The sequence below is a fragment of the Gouania willdenowi genome, chromosome 24, assembly GCF_900634775.1.
Source record: "Gouania willdenowi chromosome 24, fGouWil2.1, whole genome shotgun sequence".
NCBI lineage: Eukaryota > Metazoa > Chordata > Actinopteri > Blenniiformes > Gobiesocidae > Gouania > Gouania willdenowi.
Window position 1 is genome coordinate 12,822,873 of NC_041066.1, and position 24,068 is coordinate 12,846,940.

The 24,068-nt window shown below is 39.4% G+C and overlaps 1 protein-coding gene across 5 annotated transcripts in view; it reads left to right on the forward strand.

Moving 5' to 3' along the window:
- ccdc85cb (coiled-coil domain containing 85C, b) overlaps positions 1 to 24,068 on the forward strand; it is a 48,530-nt gene that overhangs the window by 10,806 nt on the left and 13,656 nt on the right. For 3 of the 5 annotated variants that reach the window (XM_028439269.1, XM_028439270.1, XM_028439271.1), the window contains 2 exons: positions 21,985 to 22,064; positions 23,573 to 23,614. In XM_028439269.1, the coding sequence (XP_028295070.1) occupies positions 21,985 to 22,064; positions 23,573 to 23,614 (122 nt within the window). The remainder of the gene's footprint in view (positions 1 to 21,984; positions 22,065 to 23,572; positions 23,615 to 24,068) is intronic. The other 2 variants (XM_028439272.1, XM_028439273.1) reach the window with 1 other exon arrangement.

Genomic DNA, 24,068 nt, shown 5'->3' on the forward strand with positions numbered 1-24,068 from the left:
GTCACCCACTCCATTCCAGGCAGAAATCATTTCTCATGGATTTGTGCACTCAAAAAACCTCCTTTAATTCTGAAACACTTTCAAGCAGTAGAATCTAAATCAAAACTGATGCCCACCCCAAAGAAAATGTATAGCTGACTCTTGGGCCAATAAGATGGAATAGATGATGAGGAGTTGCTTGGCCAAAGCATCTGGAATGAATTGTACAGTCTCGCAAGACTGTTGCTCTATCCTCAGGAATTTGTTGAAGCTTGGTTTCAGGTAACCCAGCTTTGCTTTTCTGGAGGGCAATTTCCTTTCACAGGCTGGACTGTATCACTTAGGTAAACATGTTTCACTTGAGGTTTGCAATGTCACTACAGACATTCATTTTCTCAAAACAGTTTGGCAAAAGACAAAAGGTAGATATTTACACATTAATATGACTGATGGTCAATGCTTAAGTAGTCACACTTGGTTTTTGAGGTGAAGACCTAAGTGACGAAAATGTTTTTGTTTACCTAAGCTTTGTTCTAAACTTTGGTGAGGGGTTTGATGGGGTGCAGTGTACTTCTCCAAGCCTACTCTTTTCCAGCATGACCTGTTTTGCAGCACCTCTGGTCATTTGTCACCCTTACCCATGTTATCCACAGAGTTTTTGCAGGGGCAGTGCAAAAAAAAAAAAAAAAACTGTCTCAAAAATTCCCTGAAGACACTACTTTGCAGAACTAAACCATCATGGCGGCAACTTACTCAAAAATGGGAAAACCTAACAGAACTGCTAATCTAACATTTTTACTAATGCAAATACATTACTTTCTATACTTTTATCAAAATATGTAAAAAAACATGTTTGTTCAGTAGAATTCTGCCACCAGTTTTAAAATGCCTAAAAAAACCCAGTTCCCCCTGAAAAGAAAAAAAATAGAAATAATATTCCCAAGTGATCAGTCTTTCCACTATTCTAGCTGTGTTGCTTTTACCACACACAATCCGACAGCTGCTGAAATTCCATCAGAAAGATATTAGTACCAACCGCTCTTAACTGAGCTTGGCCTTATAATATAAAGGTCGGCTGAAGTCAATATTTATTTGAGGCGAGGTGAGTACAGGGCGTTCGATTCCATGTACTGTGTAAAACGCTTAGGTAAAAGCTGATAATCATATGAAAATGCAAGCTCACTGAAAAGGAATTTGTCCAACTCAATCAATGACTGGCAGCAAAGCCAAGATAGAGACACAAATGCTTTTTTATCTTTTCATCTGTTGGCTTGTATTTGAGGTTGTTGACGATGATATTAATGTTCATGGAACAACTATCAGCGATGTCAACATGATTATTAAAAAATCTGGAGATGTTTCTGAGTCTCTCTCCGATCCTCTTTAACTCCATCAGACTTAGCTTTTGGTTCACCAGATGTTCAGATAATGCATGATTACTCATAGGCTTGCTTTGCACTGCTTGGCCACAGAGATGGATCTTAAAAGGGAATTTGTTAGAGATTGATATAAAGGGAGCAGATGTGGGCTGATCAGTTTAAGAGTTGTGTTATGACTGCAGAAAAGAGACAACGTCCTCCTTTGTTGCCAACTTATGTCTAAGATTTATATGGAGTCATTTGGTGACGGATGCAAACAAAGCCACTTATATTTCTTCTGATGGGCATCGGGAAACCTATTTCAGACACAGTGAGAGAAGAAGGCATTTATGACAGCCAATTACTGGCAACCCATTTCTTCCCCCAACACTGTGGCCTAGTTGGTTTTGATCTTTCTATCCTGCTGCTTTGAGGGAACTTCAGAATCAGCACATTTTAAGTTAAGAATCAGCTTGCAAGGCAAGCACTTAACTAAAACTGTTTCTCACAGGACATTGCAAGCATGCTTCTGACCTGTATTTACTGATGATAATTATTTACCACAGTGTTTACTAGGGATGTATTTTAGGGTAATAAATTATCCTAATTTTTATCATTATCACACAACACTGGTAAGTACATTTTATTTATATAGCACCTTTCATAGCTCAAATAAATCAAAGTGCTTTACAGTAAATACACAGTGCTTCACAAAATAGAATAAACAGTGATATACAAAGATACAATACACAACAGTGCTTCAAAGTAAGGAAAAAGAAAATACACTGTAAAAACCAAGTTAATACAAGAGGTTAATTAAAAGCTTGTCTGTATAAAATTGTCTTTAGCTGCATTTTAAAGGAGTCAATGGAGTTGCATTGTAGAGCCAGTGGCAGAGAGTTTAATTTTACTTGCTGTGCTAGTGCTAGCACTGGTGCTGCTAAGTGCATCAAAGACACGGCATTGCTTGGGTATAATGCCGTGTTGTGTGGCCAAATATTTGGACATATTGGTTGTTACCACAGATCCCTCTTGCTGGAATTACAGGTGATGATCCCCGAGGTGTTGTCCTTTGTGAAATGCAGCAGCTCAGCTCACCTCTGCAGCAGCTTGTATTTGTGACATCATCACAAATTTGCGAGTGGGTATACGTTTGTTTACAGTGGCGGCGCAGCCTGGGAAGAATTGATAGCAGATTCCAAAGAATCGTTTGACTAAGAACCGGTTCCCAAACGAAACCGGTTAATGATGCGCAGCCGTAGTGTTTACAGATTTACTTTTAAGTGAAATACAGAGAAACCTTTGCTATATGCACTTTGTGGGGTGTTAACATTATGTTTCCTTGAAAACTCTGCTGTATTATTGTAAAGATATAGAAAAACATTTATATCCTATTTTATTTATACCACTAAGCCACTCGTATTTCATATAATTGCAAGGCAAGTAAGGACAGCCAAAGTATCCAATCAGAATTCCAGGTTTGCACAGTCAAGAAATGCTCACAAACCCTGCACTATAAATGCTGAATGAAGGAAAGATTTTGCAGCTGGAACAATCGAGCTAGAAGCTCGAATGAACCGGATAAACTCCACACACCCATTCTGCCATTTACAAATGCCACCACAGAAAAATATTATTTTAGAATCTGGTTCAACTGTCACTACAGTTGGCAGTGGTTGCTTTAGTAGACCTTAATTTATGTTGATGTGAATGCAAGACTTAGTGAAGTAACAAGCCCAGCCTTGAGGAATTTTCCAGGATGGTTATTGGTGCGTTATCTCCTATACATCTTCTCTTTCTTGATAAACCTACACTGCATCAACAAAAGCTTTAAGGGGATTATGCCATTGATGTTGCAGCTCTGCTGGGGAACCTTCAAATGTGGCAAAGAGTGGGATCCATTGCTGTATCTATGCCTCTTTTAAATACATGGCATGTAACTACAAAGAATAAGCACCACATAAACACAAGCACTCTTAAACCCTTCAAAATCAGCAATGGTGTAAAACAGTATTTATGCTAGAAGAAGCAGCGGCAGTCCAGCTTGGACCAGTCAGTTTCAGATCTTGACATACATCATAGAGAAGTGAAACGCCTCCAACGAATCAGCATAGCCTTTGCAGGACAAGGAGCTTTTTTTTATTCTTGTTGCTAGGATACGTTGCCCTTTTATTTATTTTTATGGGGTATGTTTTTGCAACAAAGAAGCACCTCCTTCAGCTCTGAATTTTCCCAGTAAACATTTTTTGCACTGCCTTTTGACAGATATCTCATGTTGACTCTTATTGCTGGTCTTTAAAGAAAGACTTAAACAAGTTGTAACTTGTTACAAAAGAATGTGTGTGGAAAGAAGTATATGTCTTCCTTGGAGGTTTCAAATTCTGTATGCCTCTAAGGAGATTGCATATTGTACACCCATAGGGACTCATTGTATCAGCACTTGTACAACAATCAATAGGAGCTGAAATAAATGGGAGGGCGTGGGGGGGTGATGACACGTTGGACCATGTGCTCATAGTTTAGTATTTCTTTAGGATACACATGGTGGACTACTTATGTAACATGAAACTGGATGAAGGGTAAAAACCAAGCATTTTCCTTGCAGTAGGTAATTATTGACTTAACTGGATAACAGTCTCATAAATGTCCATGAGGCCAAACCAGAGCAACATCGCACAGTCGATTTCACTGTGTTTTTGGCCACAGTCTTGGCTGTGCGGTTCACTTAACAGCTAGAAAGGCAGAGAGGTTTTTGGAGCAACCACATTAATGCCCTAGGAAAAGAGAAAACTGAGGATGAAATGAAGAAAAGGAAAAGATGAGTTTGAGGAAAGCAATCGGGTCAAGGAAAAGCGCTAAAGGAGTATGTGGCCTACATAAGAAGGGAATATAGAGAATATTTAAACAGTGAAGCACAGATGATTCTTTCAACTATTCATATAAATTCAATGCTAGTAGTATAAATTAAACTCATCAATTTTACATAATCAAACAATATTGTATCAAATTAGTGCATATTGTACACATGCTGAAAACTATTTTTACAAATCATTATACCAAAGCTTTATTAAGCAGTAGCTCAGTCCGTAGGGACGTTGGTTGGGAACCGGAGCAAAAAACAGAAGTTGTTCTGGTTGCTGGAAAGGTGCCAGGCCACTTCTCGATCACTGCCGAGGTGCCCTTGAGCAAGGTACCGAACCCCAACACTGCTCTGGTGCGCTCCCTTCAAAACAGCCCCACTCTGACATCTCTCCATTAATGCGTGTCCACAGATCCTGTTTGCGCATGTGTGGGATTCAGGCCTATGTGTGTGAGAAGCATGTCCCTAAAATAACAGTGTAATGTCATTTTCCTTCAGGGATTAATAAAGTATTTCAAATTCACATTTTTATTGTTATTTTTACAAAATAACATATCAAAAAAATTGTGTTTTTTAGGAGGAAATTAATTGAATTATATGCGTACAGAAAAAGTTATTTATTAAAAATGGCCATTTACCAATTTTTTCACTACCTTGAGTTAATAATTATTTTTATCATAATAATAAAGACACTCAAAGCACTTTACAGAATTTAGGCATTGTTCTTTCACTCCACACTTAGTGGTGGTAAGCTACTATTGTAGCCACAGCTGCCCAGGGGCAGGCTGACGGAAGCGAGGCTGTTATAGTGCGCCATCAGTCCTTCCAACCACCACCAACACTCACTCATACACTACATTCATACTAGGCAATGTGGGTGAAGTGTCTTGCCCAAGGACACAATGACGGATACCATTGGAGCGACTGTCCCCCACTGTGGCACCTGGAATTCTCAGTGGCCATCCAACTACTAACCAGTCCCAGTACTGCTTAGCTTTCGAGATCTAACAAGATCGGCCAATGACAGGCTGACAAGATTTTAAAACACGCAGAGTAGCTCCAGCTATCACTGCATACAAGGCAATGAATAAAAAAACGTGCACTGACTTCACAGAATAAATATATACAGTATCTCTACTCACACAGCTCTTATCTCATTGTGGACTTTGGATAACGTGCACATTCTTCCTTTAAATCAATTTGGCTTGTAGAAAATGTACAATGAAACTAGTTCTGCCAAGAAAACACTAATTTCATCAGAATTTCATTGAATCAGGTAGACTAGGTAAAACATAGCATATGTTCCCATTTGCTAATCTGAAGCTTTCATAGTAAGGGGATTAGAGGTTTGATAGCCCTCCATTTAAAAATGCACAATAGGCCAAAGGCTTGCACAGATCCAGATAGAACTGATTTACTGCATATATTTTTTGAAACTCCAATATCTGCACATAAACACACCGGCATGTTTTATCAATAGATGCCCACTATGTCCAGAGTTTTCCAACTTTCAACTTCCAAAATCAGTTTTATGACTTGATTTATCTTCTATGACTTCTCTTATATCAATTGATTACACAACCCACTGTTTTACCATGTGTCTATAAAACCCACTTCATAGAGACCACCTGGTCACAGCTGTCTCATTCTGATCCACGTCACTCACCTCTAATGTGAGCTGACACAGCCGCTCCCAAAGGACAGCTGGGCCCGTCGACGATATTAGAGGCCGTGCAACGTCTGACCTAGCAGTACTGTTCAAGATAAAGTTGATCAGGATTTCCTTGTTGGCTGGTGTCTGGAGCTTTTCGTCTGAGCCTGCTGAGGTGACGCAGGTTAGAAGAATCAGTGATAGCTAAAATTGGCCACACCGATTTATTCGTCGGACTCTAATTAAAAACAAGTATTACTAAAATGTCTTTTTTTTGCTCAGGTTTTGGGCATTTGATGCCCTAAGTATTGTTAGTCTTTGCATTTTGATTTTTTTATCTCAACCACCCACTTCAAATATATTGACTTCTTTATCCAGTACTGGTACTTCAGCTTAACCTAAGTTGGAGTCTTTCTGTGAAAAAATGCCTTCGTTTGTGGTTTGGCAGTGGTGTCATATCCTGTCATTACTACAAGTAAATCAATAAAATAGCCGGCATAGCTCTTGAAGCAGTGAGATTGATTAGCGAGTTCTCAGAGTACCGTATCAAACTAAACTGCCACTGTAACCACCCTCCTGTTCAATGGATAGCTAGCCATGCATCATAAAGAGTGAAAGAGCGTGAATTGATTATTTGACAATGGGGTGCAAGGGAAGTCTTGTATAGTACAATTACTCATTGATGAGTTTCCATTAGGCTTTATGAGGTATTGGAGGTAATGTGTGTGCATGGCTGGAGTCCCCATACTGGTAGTCTTCATCAAATTGATTCCTTGCAGGTTAACCATCTGGCTATAAAACCCCTAGTCTCACTTGCTAATGGAATTTGTTCCTCTGTGTGTGTGTGTGTGTGTGTGTGTGTGTGTGTGTGTGTGTGTGTGTGTGTGTGTGTGTGTGTGTGTGTGTGTGTGTGTGTGTGTGTGTGTGTGTGTGTGTGTGTGTGTGTGTGTGTGTGTGTGTGTGTGTGTGTGTGTGTGTGTGTGTGTGTGTGTGTGTGTGTGTGTGTGTGTGTTCCTTGATGCAAGCTGAACTAATATACCTAATGGCTGGAGTCAGAGGCAGGGATTGGGCCTATTAAAGGGATAGACAGCATTACTGCTGTAGTGGCACTTATGGAATTGGGACCCTAGTGAAACACACAGCAGGGTGTGTAATGTGTAACAATGTGTTGAGTTCTTCCACTGTGCTGAGCGAATGGACATTTATTATAGCCTTTTATTTTGGCCAGCCTCTGGCACACCTTTGTAATAATCATGCCATCAAATCAATCCGTGTATCATTCGTTCATTCGTTTTTCATTATGTAACAAAAACTTGAAAAACGATTTGATATTTGTTTCCAAAATTAAAATCAAAAAACAGAAAACGCCTTGTTTTCCAAATTCAAGCTATTTTGCTTCGGTACAGAAAACGGAAAACGAACACCTTTATTCGTTTTCTCCATTACCGATTTGCCAACGTACGTGACCCGGAAGTGAAGCGTTACACATTCTATGTTTAGCTCTGCAACACTTATGAGTCTCTAAATCCTCCGAAATGTCCGTGAGGAGGTTCTGTGCCCAACACCAGCTAAAGCAAAAAGGACACGTTTCGGATGCACAGTTGGAAGCAGCGATCTTGTCATGCCGAACTGCCGTTAGCATAGCCGTTAGCGTCGGATGAGAGTACACTTACGTATGTTGGCAAATCGGTAATGGAGAACACGAATCAAGGTGTATGTTTTCCGTTTTTCGTTTTCTCTACCAAAGCAAAAGAGCTTGAATTTGAAAAACAAGGCGTTTTCCGTTTTTTCATTTTTGTTTTGGAAACAAATAATGAGTGTTTTTGTTACATAATAATGAACAAATGATACACGGATTAAATCAGCATCTTTATATGCCACATCTGTGAGATGTTTGGAATATCTCGGTAAAGGAGAGGTGCTCGATAACTGATTCAGGCACATTTGTGAACAATATTCGAGAGAAATAAGGCTTTTGTGTACATAGAAATGAAAAAAGTTTTAGATATTTGAGTTCCACTCATTTAAAATAGTAAAAAAACCTAAAAGTGTTGTACTATTTGTTTGCTGTGCATAATTCTATAATCCTCCCCGTCATCCAATCTAATGTAGTGTTATAATTGTTTTGTTTTAGTTTGATAACATAGTTCTTTGTATATGTAATTATCCCGCCATGGTCTGGACTGATGTTTGCACCCACACAGCTAGATAAAGTCAATCATTAGTTGCAATTATGAGTTTACTGTTGTGATTAAGCAATGCGTGAGGTCAGACCTGAAGTTTGATGGAATTTTCCATTCTAATAATGCAGTTAAACATTCTTTGCTTAAGTCAGCTCAAACTCTTTCCAATGTTACCTTTAGTTCTGAGACGTATTATTACTTGAACATGAAAAATAGCTTTTTTGTGTTTTTGTTGAACTCTTTAACAGCCATTCTTACCACATGGAACCCTGTTTATATATGACGTTTTTATTGATTTGTAGCCAATAGGGGTGTTAAAAAAAATCGATTTGGCGCTATATCGCAATATTACGTTGCGCGATGGCATGGCATGTTAAAGTCAATGTTGAGTGTGAAATATGCCATATATAATGTTCTCATGAAGGTGTACAAATTTACAGACTAGTTGTTTAAGTCATATATATATGTATGTATATATATATATATATATATATATATATATGTATATATATGTATGTATATATATATATATATATATATATATATATATGTATATATATGTATGTATATATATATATGTATATATATATATATATTGTATTGTATCACGACATATATATTGGGATACAAATCGTATCGCTGGATGCCAGGCAATACACACTCCTAGTAGCCAATGGTGTAAGTTAAAGTAACATTCATCCATCCATCCATTTTCATACCCGCTTATTCCCGTTTAACAGGGTCGCGGGGGTCTGCCGGTGCCAATCTCCGGCTCTCATAGGGCGCTGGACGGGGGTACACCCTGGACAGGGCGCCAGTCCATCACAGGGCAACACAGACACAGACAACCATTCACTCTCTCATTCACTCCTATGGGCAATTTAGAGACTCCAATCAACCTTACGGTCATGTTTTTGGATTGTGGGAGGAAGCCGGAGTACCTGGAGGAAACCCACGCAGCGAGAACATGCAAACTCCACACAGAAAGGACCCAAGTCCACCCCAGGGGTTGAACCCAGGACCTTCTTGCTGTGAGGCGGACGTGCTAACCACTAATCCACCGTGCCCCTCAGTAACATTCAATTCAACTTTATTTATATTATTATTTAGTGCAAAATACAAAAAAGTCATCTCAAAGTGCTGAACAAAATATAAATTCCATAGTAAAAAAGAAAGAACCCAACAAGATCCACATGAACAAGCATTTAGCGACAATGGGAAGAAAAAAAACTCCCTCTTTTTATGGGAAAAAATCTCCAGCGGAACCAGGTTCACAGGTGGAAGCCAACTGCTTCGACTGGTTGGGGTTAGTGAACAGAGGGGCAAACAATAGAAAAGAAGGATAGTCCATCCGAGTGTCCCAGACTAGTTGAGTCCCATTACAGACTTTTCCCCTCGGTGCTAACGGTGTATTAGATAAAAACCTTAGTTTTTAACTGTGAATATCTGAGAATTTTCTTTTTTTTAATTTGCCTTAAATTTGAGGTTGTTTTTTAACACTGGGCCAGATTCAAGGACATCCATCCCTTCAGGTGATTTTAAACTGTAAACAATCTGGCAAGATCAGACACTTTAGGATGTAGGATGGGAAGAAAACTTGTTCTCGGTGAGGCCCTCAGGGTGACAGAAAAAACTAGGGGTGTAGTCTGATTTTGCGTGTCAGCACTTGTTAAAATTTCCTCTTCAAAGGTCACCAACATTTGTGTTCACTTGACTCTTCTTCTCAACCTAAAGTTGGCGACCTTGTCTTTCATCCGTAGAAACAGATGCACCGTCTGTGCAGAGGAGGGACCATCTTATCTGGGGCGGGGGGGGGGTGAGCAAGTGTGCACTCAGACACTGGAGGATTAAAATTTTATTTTGCTGCTTCTGCTTCATCCATAAACCTCATGTTGGGTGAAAAGTTTAAAAATAGCTTGCCTGTAAGTGCGTATGGTTAAGCTGCATGTAAATGCTCGTACGTATTCCAGACTTACAAGGATGAGGACGTCTCGATGCCAGATGCACTGGTCACCTTTTTGCAGTAGGTCAAAGGGATTTGAAAAAAAAAGTCTAAAAGTCCTTCTGAAATAAATGCAATGGCATTGTTATTAGACTGTTTTTTTTTTTTTTTATACTGTTGAGACATTGGTACAACCAGTCAAAACATCTCATAATGTGATGTACTATATAATAATTGCCATGTATTTCCTTTTAAGTTTGTTTCTGTATAGTATTAACAATAACCCCTGTCTCTTTACTTTGCTGCTCACTGTCTTTTCTATTGGCCTGTTTTTCCTTCATCAAAGTACAAGTGTAGCACCATCAGTCATTTGCTCCGAAGACATTAACTTTAATATGGAGTTGGTCCCCCTTTTGCTGCTATAACATTTTTCACTTTTCTTGAAAGGCTTTTAATAAGATGTAGGAGTGTTTCAATGGAAGTTTGTGCCCATTCATTTTGTAGAGCATTTATGAGGTCCAGCACAGAGGTTGGACGAAAAGACAAATTCATTTAATTAATGTGAAGCTCATGTTAATTCCTTTTAAAAAGTTTTTTTTTATGTGGGTAGTGGCCCTTTCCTTTTCCGCAGATTGGTGCCCCTCTCCCACAGTGCTGCAAGTCTTTTTTCAAGATGCTAAAGACAATTGTTTGTGCTTCTGCATTTTGACACGCCCATCCAACTTCCCACTAAACAGTGGCTTCAACAGCTGGTGCTGCAAAACATAACCTCTAAAAAACAAGTGAAACAGAAGCTTTGGAAGGAACACACTCTAACTTACATGCAACATTGTGTCCATACAAAAGGAGGGCATAGAGCACGCTGCCAAGCTCTGGACAACTTTTGGAACGAAAAGAACATTTACAGTTTTTAAAGAGTTTCCAATTTAGATTGGGTATCCAAACATGAAATTTAAGCCTGGTCTCTCCCTGTCTACGTGGTTTTACATTAAAAATTAATTTTAGTTGGTTTGTTAAACCAGTTTGTAATGTCAGTGGAAAGAAAAGTTCATTACCATAAGATTGTATGAAAAAGCCAGAATGCATTAGACTCCACTAGAGATTTTACCAATAATAAAAGGGTTTTAGTGTTGCGGTCCTGGATGGAACGTCCTTTATATTTACCACCTAACTGTTCACTAATACACTGCTTACATAAGCGCAACCTTTGCCAGCTCAGCAGTCATTCAGACATGCTTTTTAAATAGGAATGCAGATTTATGCTAATGAGGTTTTAGGGTTTTGCAGTGGTGAGTGACACCATGGTAACGGGGGAATGTGGTGAAAGAGGATTCTGGCAAGATGTCTTCGACCCACAATGCCTTTCGTCACTGTTTGTTTACAGACAGCGGTTGGTTTTGGGTTGAGCAAGGTGAGGTCAGCCATCACTTTAGCTTCATCTTTAAAGCCTTTCATGAGCACTATGGTTTATTGTGTTAATGATAACCAGAGCTTTTTGGCACATATGCTGAGCATACTACTACTACTACTAAGCTTATACTTACTAGTAGTTCTTTTCAAATGGCGGTGGGTGTACCCCCAAGGGTATGTGAAGGCAGTCCAGTCAGTACGCCAGATTAAATAAAAGTCTCATAAATAATGAAATGCTACGTATATAATACATTTGTTACATTTTCATTCAAATAAATGTGAGTTGATGAAAAATATGTTCAGTTGTCTGTTTAATTTCATCAGTAAAAAAAATTCCTATTGTCTAACGGAGAGCTTTCTATTTTCCGTTTCCATTTTTTCACAATTTTGTTTTAAAATATCCCCATTTCTGTTTCATTTTCGTTTCAATTTTCTAGTGTCAAGAGCCATAAGTGTCAGATGGATACCCAGTATTGAAAGGTATAAATGTGCGTCTTACAGTTTCTCTGAACAAATACATCCAGCTTTAGGTAGCTGTATCTTCTTATTTACTGTAGGTGTTTCTAGAATCTCTTTACCTGTATGGCTGAGTAATGAAACCCAAAGGACAAACCCAGCGAATAAAACAAAATAACTTCAACACAAATGGCAGACTGAAGAGTTGCAGTACAGCATTCTGCAGACGAAAACAATAGCTCACAGCTAATCCATCTCCAAATGTCACTAATCTTTTCTGTTGTGTCTCAGAGTGAATAACCATCCCACACACGCACACAAACACATACAGAGGGAATTTAACGGTGTGGACCGAATATGTAAAAAGTCCACATCTTTGAATTTATGGGATTAAACCCAACTGGCTGCCTGATGCCATTCTTTTAGCCTAATCAAAGGATTAAGGGCATGGGGCATTGGCGTCCCAATTGGCCGGATCATCCATGAAACAAATAACTGAGGCATCGCTTAATGGACGTTCCTTACACCAGCAATGCTAGTGCTAATTCTTTCTAGTCTTTCTAATCGAAGTATTTCCAAATTTTAAACAGCTTTTCCAAATAACTTTAGTCTGCAGCTTCTCTGCAAATGCAACTTAGAGCCAACCTTAGTAAAAGCATTGATGGCATATCACATTGCTGAACATTTTTGTATCCAAATGAAACAGTAATAGTAATGTGAGCTTCAGTCTTACTCCAGATCTTAGAACCACAACAGATCGAGTGCTAGACTGGAAATATATTCAAATAGATCCTCATTTTTCACCCAACAGAGTTAAAGAGTCCCAGCTGAGCTCTCCACAGCCTGGAATACAGTATATCTACATTAATACATTACATATAGCATATTGTGGTTCGTGTACACAACAGAAATTACAACAAGTTTACTGCTTTATCTTCTTTATTCAACTCACATTGATTATTCTCAAATATAAGAAGATAAAATAATTGCCATAACACCTGTAGGGACAATTTTCTGTTACTCTGTATCAGTTTACGCTAGTTTCATTTTCATTTATTTTGTTTTTTTTAAATGACTTTACTGGCTTATAATCATCATAATCTGAAATGGTACCAAACATGCTAAAAGTGATAAATAGAGTCAAGAACTGTTAATAATTTTAGATTTATATGATCAGATGACTTGCGGAAGCTGTGAGAGTTAAAATCACATGATATTATGTCAGCTCCACCGCTATACACTCAGTGACTTGTTCAACTGGAAAAATAACATAGAAATGTGTGAGCTGGTTGCAAAACATGTAAGTGAGTGTTTAGTCTGTTATATCTTTTTTCTGTTTCATTTTGCAAGAAATTCCACGCAGGTATGATCACGTTGCAGAACATTTTGAACTCCCTCACCTGGTTTTTGTGAAAAATAGCATGCATGTTCGGTATTTCCTTGTCACATTGGGGCCTAATTTAAAATTATTTAAAAAGATTTAGATTGCTTTTTGAACACTCTAGGCCTGAGGTCGATGATCGACTTTGGAGTTGTATCATCTGATCTCAGGCCGCGTGTCTAGGAACAATGCGGTTTTCGTCCCGGTCGCGGCACACTGGACCAGCTCTATACCCTTCATCGGGTGCTTGAGGGTTCGTGTGAGTTCGCCCAACCAGTCCACTTGTGCTTTGTGGATCCGGAGAAGGCGTTCGTCCGTGTCCCTCGTGGTGCCCTGAGGGGGGTGGTCCGGGGCCCTCTGCTAAAGGCTGTCCGTTCCCTGTATGACCACAGCAGGAGCCTGGTTTGCATTGCTGGCAGTAAGTCAGACCTGTTTTCAGTGCATGTTGGTCTCTGCCAGGGCTGCCCTTTGTCACCTGTTCTGTTCATTACTTTTATGGACAGAATTTCTAGATGCAGCCAGGGACCGGAGGGAGTCTGATTTGGGAACCTCAGGATTTCATCTCTGCTGTTTGCAGATGATGTTGTTCTGTTGGCTTCATCAAATCAGGACCTTCAGCGTGCACTGGGGCAGTTTGCAGCTGAGTGTGAAGTAGCTGGGATGAGGATCAGCACCTCCAAATCTGAGGCCATGGTTCTCCACCGGAAAAAGGTGGCTTCCCCTCTCTGGGTCGGTGGAGAGTCCTTGCCTCAAGTGGAGGAGTTCAAGTATCTCGGTGTCGTGTTCACGAGTGATGATAGGATGGAGCGTGAGATTGATAGACGATCGGTGCGGCGTCAGCAGTGATGCGGTCGCTGTATCGGACTGTTGTGGTGAAGAGGGAGCTGAGTTGGAGGGCAAAGCTCTCAATTTACCAATGGATCTACGTTCCTACCCTCACCTATGGTCATGAGATTTGGGTAATGACCGAAAGGACAAGATTGCGGATACAGGCGGCCGAAATGAGTTTCCTTCGCAGGGTGGCTACGCGCACCCCTTAAGATAGGGTGAGAAGCACAGTCACCCAAGGAGCTCGGAGTAGAGTCGCTGCTCCTTCACGTTGAAAGGAGCCAGCTGAGGTGGCTCGGGCATCTGTTTCGGATGCCTCCTGGTCTCCTCCCTCGGGAGGTGTTTCAGGCATGTCCTATTGGGAAGAGGTCTCGTGGAAGGCCCTGGACACACTGGTGGGACTATGTCTCTGAGTTGGCCTGGTGTTGCCTCGGAGTTCCCCAGAACGGCTGGAGGAGGTGTGCGTGGATCGGGAGTCTGGGCATCTCTGCTGAGACTGCTGCCTCTGCGACCCGGCCCCGGATGAAGCGGAAAAAGATGGATGGATGGATGGATAGATTGTTTTTTCAATTTCAGAACGTGAATTCTAAAACTAGAACATCTATTAAAGCTTCTTGATGTTGTTAGGCCTATACTCCTCTTATGTTACTCGTCAAAGCCCGAAAGACTTTCAAACAAAACCTTCAGTCTTAAACAAAATTAGCACTACCTTGTCAATATTATCAGTCAATATTTTTAATATCAAAAGTCACTCATCAACAACTTTTCTGTCTAACAGTTTTGATTCTGAAGAGAATTGATAGTTGATCAGTCTTGTAAATAAAAACACTATGGCCTTTGGGCCCAGCTATGTATGCACAGTTTTTGCCAAAGAAAACACAATAACTCACATGATTATCATCTTTTAGCATTGGATCAAGTTTTATTCTTTGAATTTAGAATATTTATCAGAGTGCGGAACAATTATTAGTGAAGTCCATGGGTGGAGATACCAGCCGAAGGGAGGGTATTTTCTTTCCAGATATCACTTGTGACGTCACAAATGTAGAAAATTTGAAACGTAGCAATTTTGTCTGTGTTGTAAGACCTACACAGACCACAAACGACTGGATGGATTTATTTCACATTTTGTTTGACGTGTGGACACTCATGTTACCACATTTGTGTTCAAAAAGATTGCAAAAGTGGATTTTTCATAATATGTCCCCTTTAAAAATCTCATTTTTAAAACGGTGGCTGTTATTGCATGTGCACATCACTTCTTAGATGTGCAATCAGTCTGACACTTTTACACGTCACATAGCACAAGATGTTTCTATTCAAGCATAAAGTAATATGGCGCTGTTATAACAGGAAAAAACTGAAAATCTCATGCACATAAAAAAACATATCCTCTTTCTCCCAGAATCCACTCACCCACACATGCAAGGAGTGTGTGGGGAGGTGATGCACGCTTCCTCTCTCTCTCTGTTAGAATGTGTGCCATGTCTTGTCAAATAGTGTTAGCTTCTTGCCAGCTGATGAGCCAGTCAAGTCTTTGAAGCCTTTCCAGGGGCCCTTGGTTAATGTGCCTGGGTTGCCAGGTTTTGTCAATCCCCTCATTAATGCAGCAAGGGTACCATCTGAGCTCGTTTATATCCTCTTCTTTGGCCGTTATGGCTTGGTTTTTACCTGCATAAAAAGAAGGACCCAATAACTGGCCAATGCTTTGATACTCGAGCAAAGCTCAAATACTGGTAGAACGTCTGTGCATCTTCCAGAAGCTTCTGGAAGTTCATTGTGGACCAGCTCTTAAGAGCTTGTGTTCATTTGCTAGTAAGCTGCAGCTGAGAGAACTTGCTTTTTCCACTGTAAACAAAGGCTTTATGTTTGTAACATTGTAATGTATTTTGACTGGAAAGTAAACTCTCTGAACTCCTATTCTAGTGTAACTGTACTTGTGCAGTGATTGCATGGAAATTTTGTCAAATGGAAATAGTATTTAAAGTGGATCGAGGATTAGAAATACCGGTAAGGTACCAACTGTTCATTCATACTTTCTTACATAATGAAAGTGGAGTATAAGCCACTTGAAATAAAAGAGGTATGGATACTTAGCAGACCAAAACTTATCCATATATCATCTGTTTCTACTTGTCTCCCTGGAATCTATTCCAGACTCATTTCACAAGATAGCGTCAAGTAATTCCAGATCACCAGTTTCTATACAATGTGACTGAAATATAGCTTAAAGGGTGTGCATGGACAAAAACAATACTGAAGTGCTCTATACTTGGCATTATCATCTTAGTAGTGTCACTGTTTCTATTTAATTTTTCAATCAGTATTGATGGTCCATTTTTTTAAATGCTGGTTTTGAGAACAAACTTTCAGCCCAGTGGCATTTGTTTGGTTGGTGGTTTGTCCATGTCTTCTCAAAAAATGGTCTGAATGGTTTTAAGATTGAATTTATTTATTTATTCTTACACAATTCAGTTCTGTTCCAAAATTTTTAAATGTGCGAGTCACTTCTCCATCAAGATGTTGTATTTTTCTGAAATCTACTGTTGCCTGACTTGGGTGTTGGCCCAAAGGAAAGAGTGAGAAAGAGATTTTGGACTGTTTCAGCTCTTTCTCCAACATCTTGAGGTAATTGACCCAACCTCCTTCCTTGAACATAGGCATAAACACATGCTCGCGAACACACTGTACTCGCATATAGATTTTTTTCACTGAAACCCAAACACTCCTCCCGCTCTCTCACACATGCACACCCACCCTGTCACATGTATTGTCAAGAGAGTATCTATGACTTTGTACTAAATCACTGAGATACACCCGTGAATATGAGATGAAAGCCCACGCCTAGCCAGGAATAATAAAAGCAGGGTGACTTCAATGCACTACAAGCTTCTCGACTGCAAAACATTAGGGGTTTCCAAAGCCTGGTCTTTTTAACCACTTTATTTTTACAAAGATCCTTTTGATGTAGAAAATCTTTGGACTGCATAATGGAGGCATATGCTTTCTTCACATCTTCAAGTCAGTATTGGCAAAATACAGGATGAAATGTTACCACTAGTCAACCTGATTTTGAGGACAAGCATGCTGTAGTCCATACTCATGCCTCTGTTTGCTCTAAAACATGTGACCTGTCTAGGCATGTTAAACAAACCAAACACTCTGTTTCGTAGTAGAATTTGACACATATGGAATGGATGCAAGATTGGCCCAGAACATTCAATGACCACAAAAATTCTCTGATAAGATAACTTTTTTAAGTTGTGTATCACATATAAAATATTCCTGTGGATGATGAATGGTGATATTCTGAGGTTATTAATCAAAAAGCAAATTAATGGCCAGCTTTAATAGTGTCTTTTATAAAGAAAGTTTTTTTCAATCTTAATGACGGTCCAATTTATACACAGCAAAAAACCCCATTACAAACCAGCATTTTCAAAACAAATTATTTTATTACTCCTAATGTTGCTCAAAAATAGTTCAAGTACTTCATGTTGTTTAGTTATACGCTTCACATTTTTCTACTGGGTGTGATACTGCATTCCATTCAAAGTAGTCCAAAACTTTGCCATCTGTGGCGTGTGATGCAAAGGAACCTGGATGAGCTGTTATGGACAGATGGTGCTCAATCCCAATGGAAACAAAAGAAGAGAGGAGGTCACGACCACCCCCCACTTATTTTAAAGATCATCCAAGTTTTAAGAGCTTAGTTTTCAATCAGGCTAACTTCTGTTTCTCATTACAAAGTGGTGGCAAAAGGCCAGCCTCACAAAAAGAAAATAGCAAAACTTGCCTACTTTTTTGTAGAAAAAGGACAACAGTAGATGGAGTAGTCTAAGTAAACCGATGCAATAAAATGGAGAGGCTGGGGTGGGGTGTTTGGGGTCGGACAGGGAGCAGGGGCAGAGAGAAGGAGGGAAGGAGGGGAGTGGCAGCTGGAAGTGGGTCACAGAAGCCCTGACGCGATACTAAATGACGTGTTATGAAGGGGGATGGACTATCAACGCTGTCCGTGTCACCTTTTGTCTAGCGCGAACACGCAACCCTACAATGATTGTGTAAACATCACTTGCAGAGTGGTAAAAAACAGCTGATTTGTCTTGGATCTCATCTTAATTCCTTACACTTTGCCTTACTTCCGACTCGCAACATGGCCTCACTCCTGTTGCTTGTTGTTTTATCCAGAATAAATTCAGTTTTGCAGGGCAATTAACATGCCTTGCATCTGCTATCCCTGCATGATCTGTAGCTTTTCCCTACATCTCCATGGGAGGAGTGCTGAGGAGGGATGCGAGGGCTTGAAGGGTGGAGCAGGATAAAAGCTTGGGAGGAGTGGCAAGTGGGAGGCGAGGGAGCTGTTTAATTGCCTGACCCCTTCTCCCACCAGCATGACTCTCTGGAGCCTGGTGTTAAAGAGAGACTGACGGCTGGATTCTCTCAGCAGAGAGTCCCCGTGGCTCTGTGCGTGTGTGTTCATGTGTGCAATAGGTGTCGTATCAGTGCATGGGGTATGTGCGTGTGTTCCCACGGTGGATCTGTACATATTTAAGGACTACTTAATCATGCGTGATGCTGAAGTGATGCACTCTGAGATTTAGTCCCTTATGACACATTAAAGGCTTATACATGTGTGAATGTCTGGAGGCTGCTCAAGGCTGTGGGATTCTCCATTTTTATGCCATTAAGTGGATGTATAAAAGTGTTTAGCTAAGAATGCATTTTTTTCCTTCTTTTAGTTACGGGATTATAAAGAGATTAAAAACTGCCTTTATTGGATTTCTGGGGGCTAGATGTTTATCTCTTTACTTGATTTTTATTTACACACGACTGAAAAATAACATTCAATTTCGTGCCCTTCCTTCTTTTGTTGTTTGAGTAATCCATTGCTAAAGGCTGAGGAACCTTCACGCTAATCAGCTTGAGATCTGGCTGCAGGTCAGGCCAGCAGATGAATACAGATTAGAGGGTCACAAGGCAGGAAGAGAGGATTACCAGCTCTGGCCACTGTAGCCTCCCCTGGTGGCTGTTTAGCCCCCGTGGCTAACCTGCTTGGCCATGTGTACAGACCCTCCTCAAATGCAAGAGTCATGCTGTTATGCATCCATGTCAGCCCTCGGGTTCAAAGAAGATTCTTCTGGTGTCCAAGGGAATGAGGCCCGACTGAAGATCACGCATTTGAAATACATCTACTGCATAACTTTGTGAGAGGTTGATGAGTTTATAGAGCACCCAGATCAGGCTTGGAGTCAATTAATTTTTTAGTTACAATTGCATTTTTAATCACCTATATTCAATTACAATTGAATATAGGTCAGTATTCTTTCTAATTAACTTACAAGTATTTTGTATCCTCAAAAACTCAATTATAATTGCTCTATAATTAATTATGAAATTACAATTATAATTGACCCTGACCCAGATTAACCAAAAAGCAAGAAAATATAAACATGACTCTACGTTGTGACAACTTGGTATCACATGACTGGAAATATGGCAGACATTCTCAAATCTATCTAGATAATAAACAGATCTGTAAAGATGTTTTTATGGTAGTAAGCTCCAATGCAGAACAAAGACAAAAGTTAACTAAAAACAGCTGGGTTCTGGATGATTTTTTTTCTTTTCTTGACCGCACAGTGATGGATAGACACAGGGGAACATGTAGATAATGTATAAACAACCACTCATGCTGAGCTTAGGAACCAAAGGTAATGAATGGAAAGAACCTGCAATTGTAAGGTTTGCAGAGTATGAAGAACTCCAAACACATACATGTTTATAATCTTCTCCAACTCTGATTTTTGATTAACTTGTTTGTAAAAAAAATGTTATTTGGAATGTTCTCGAACAGACAAGGGCAATTTGTGGCCGGGGGGGCCACATGCGGCCCTCAGTCTAGTATTGTGCGGCCCCCAGTTATATACTGTATGTACAAAATGATTCCAAAAAACATGCATCACAAATAAATGCACAAAAGGACAACAAAATATATTCCGCACGACTACAAATAGACAAAACTGAAATCAAATAATTATACAAAATAACACAGAAAATACATAGGCATCAAAAATACTCAAAATAGAATAGACAAAACCCTTTGTATTTTTCTGTATTACTGATTAGTATAATTATTATAATAAATGCTGACATGGATGTTGATAATGTGGCCCACGGATCAGACAATCACATTTGTGGCCCCTGCTGTGAGAAAAGTTGCTCATCTCTGTTCCAGAAAATCAGCTTAGTACAACATTCTCATTAAACACAAATATATTCAATTCTGTTTCTTCCCTAAACTCTGAATTTTTTTTTTTTTTTACAAATTAAGCAATTATCAAGTAACTGAGTTCAATATTTAGGTGAGTCCCCCATTTTTTATTTTCTGTGCTTTCTTGTTATTTTCTCTTTGGTTTTAGAGTTCTGCAGTTCACGTAACAATCCTCCTCCTCAAACAATCATCTTCATCAGCCTCCTCACACTTGCAGTAGAGTTCCACTTAGATAACTAAATGCAGCCTCATGCACAGTGCATGCTGTGCTCCTCCTACTTTCCAAAGTGCTGCTCTTGTGTGTCACTTCAGCTTTGATCTCGCAGTAAATTATCCATGTCTTTTTTTGATAACAGGCTGCAGGCCACCTCCTGAGTTAAACTACACCTCCACGCACCTATCCTGGGTTTGAACTCTGCAAAACACCATATTTTTTTTCCACCCTCCACTGCATTTCACAACACTTGTGTGAATCTCTGTGGTGCAATTAGGCCCAGGTTATCTCATTTGTCAGCTGGAAAAAAACAGATTTGTGTTACATCTTGGTTAAATCTGTTTAATGGGCGAGGAAAAGATGCAAAGGAGAGATCCTTTCCAATTTACTTCAAATACGTCTTAAGTACAGGTTAAGAAAAGTGGTCCAAATTACTGCTGCTGCCACGGAAACTGCTCAGTGTTTCTACGCTGTGGGCAAGCAAAGACTTTGGACAGGACATGCCAAATAGATTTAATAAAGATATTATTTATACCTGGAATGCTCAAATACAATAATTTAATCAATCAATCAATCAATCAATCAAACAAACTTGTGGGAAAACAGAAGCAGAAGTTTTCCTCGAAATGTTCTCCAAAAATTCCCCAAATGCACTATAAATTTATCTGAGCTGGTGCAACTTGTCACTAATCCTGGCTGCTCTGTATTGGTAACACAATAAATTATAAAAAATAATCTAGAAAAACAATTCTAGAAGAAAAAAGTGTCTTTTGGGGCCGTCTGAAATTCTTGATATCAAAATGAGGTCACGATCCAAAAAAGGATACCACTGTGCTAAATACTGTTTAAATCCACTTTACAAAATGTTATCAGTATTACTGGTATTCTGTGGAAAATGTTAGGAGGGTACTTGGATTCAGAAATGGAAAAAAAAAAGTTTGAGAACCAAGGTTTTAAATGATATTATAGGAGGAAGTACACACTATGGCATGTAATTGATAAAGTTGCTCATTTTGCAGCCTATAGTTTGTGTCCCACTTGAGATTAAACTGGTCCATATTTGGCCCATGAACTACACCGAGTTTGACACCTCTATTCTCAACGGATGAAACGGGATTTATTCTAAAACAAGGGAACGAGTTTGGTTTTGTGATACTGGCAAACATCCCATCTCATGAAAACTATAGCTTCATCAGCATTTGTTGTTTTTTGTTCTAAAGTGAAGTGAGCCTCGATCACCGTCAGCGTTTAGAAAAGAACATGTCAGTCCTCGTTTTGGTAAAAGCGCTTTCCAACGGAATTTGTGTGTCTTTCTGGGAGTGCACAACAATCTTTCACTCTATGTGGTCCTTCTGCCTCGGTGGCCTTGCCTGCCTGTTTTTCTGCTCCAGGTCTTTGAAATGCTAATTACTCCCCTTTCCCTCTTTTTTTCCCCTCCATCTCTTATCCAGATCCCTCTTCTAACTACATCAGACAGTTGGAAACAAAGGTGCGGATACTGGAGGATGACAACAATAAGCTCCTCTCACAGGTGAGACACTCGGGGTGACAATATCCTGACATGCTGACTTGTTCTGCCACCCATCCAAACATTTGTAGTCCTTTTAATGTGATTTTAAAAGTAGTTTTAAAAGCAGCTGTAATGCCAAGTGGATATCTCTCTGTGACTCCACTGCCTCATGTCAGATTCCTTGTGAATTGAAGAATGTGTTTGTCCATGATTAATTTATAGAAAATCAGTAAAGCTCCAGTAGCGTGCAGTGATCCCAGCCCTCGAGGAGCTGTGGGAGCGAAGCAAAAAAATTAAAATGTAAAAAGGAAAAAAGGTGTTGAAAGAGGCATTAAGTGACAAGAGTTAAGTTTGACTTTCCTCTGACTTCTCCCAAATTCGGCGGATGGAGAGTGTACGCACTTAAGCAGAGGTGGATGTGTGAAAAGGAGGAGGGTGGAGTACGGTTCATAGGGAGGTCACATGTCAGTCTGCAGAGCTGTGTGTGTGTGTGAGTGCAACTACACGACACAGAGAGGAATGGACGTGCAGACACTAATTGGTGATGAGTCATGAGTGAAAACAGCATCGTCTTTTATTTATGCTTTATTCTCTTTGTTTTATCTGAAGGCTGTAGGATACCAGGCATTTCATTGGCGTGCAAGTCAGGCTGCAGACAGTCGAGGCTGAATTTAAATTTAGTAGATTTTTTTTTATTATTATCCCGTTCAAAAACTTTATTCCTTTTTCAAGCTCATGTCTCTCTCTGAGGTGTCTTGCCTTAGATTCATACAAAGGCTCAGTGTAGGCCTGGATCACAGATACAAAAACCGAAGTGATCTTTTTAAATAGTCCTTAAGTGTGACAATTTGTACCACACATTACCATTCATTCATTACAAAAGCCAAAAGAACAACGTTTCCACCCCTTATTTATTTTGTATATGTTTGTTGTTCTTTTTTCTGTTTTTGAAGTCATTTTGTTCATTTTTTTTTGTTGTTTGTGTGTCTATGGAGTCATTTATGCAATTTTCTTTGTATCATTTTCTATATATTTCAGTTGTTTTGTTGTCCATTTGTAGTTGTCTAGTTTGCTTTTAGAGTAAATTTGTGCATTCTTGCTGTTTTGTGTATTTATCTGTCATTTTCTGCATTTTTAGAGTCACTTTATGCATTTACTTTCGGGACCACACAAAATGACGGTATTTTTGAGGGCCAAATTTGGTCCCCAGACTACCAGTTTCACGTGTTTTTTAAAAAAATTGAATTTTAATTTTTTTTTATGAAATATGTGTCATTAATTTGGCTTAATGCATGGGTTTAGGATTTATTCCCACTTTTCTAATAAAGGGATGTGGTTTGTTCATCTTAGGTGGACATTTTGTTTTTGTTTTCATGCATATTTAGGTTGGATTTTTGAAGTTTTAGTATCAACGCTTCCAAGTAAGAATTTTTAATAAGGGACATTCCCATAACTCCTAACAATGATGTCTAATATGGAGACAAATATAATAATGAAACCTTGTCATCATTCTGTTTTTTCTTTTTTAGGCCCATAGCCGATATAGCCTATCACAAATACAGACAAGAAAGGTAACTTTGTTTGTTGACCCGTTAATGGACATTGTAAAAATCTTTTTTCCCATCTTTACTATGCTGGTGGTGGGACCTTTTATGGCTTTATTGTTGTTGCTTTTTTCTTTTCCAAACGGTAACAAGAAGCAAAACCTGGACAATGTAATGCATTTTGTGCTGTCCCTTATTGACCGTTTGTAACAGAAAATAAATCATTCTTTGCTGTAGTTACTAGCGTATCACTGGCCTAACTTTAGTGTATTAAAACAATGAGTGGAAATGACTAGCCTGACTCAGCCAGTGTAATCAGCTTTGGCCATTTAACTTGATTTTGTGGGTGCTTTAGTAGCCTATCACTCTGAACAGAAACAAGCTATGTTTAGTTCCTTTTTCCCGTTAAACTGAAAGCTTCTTTCAATACTGTCTATTAATATAGGATTATTATGGTTGCTTCTTTAAAACACCACAAATC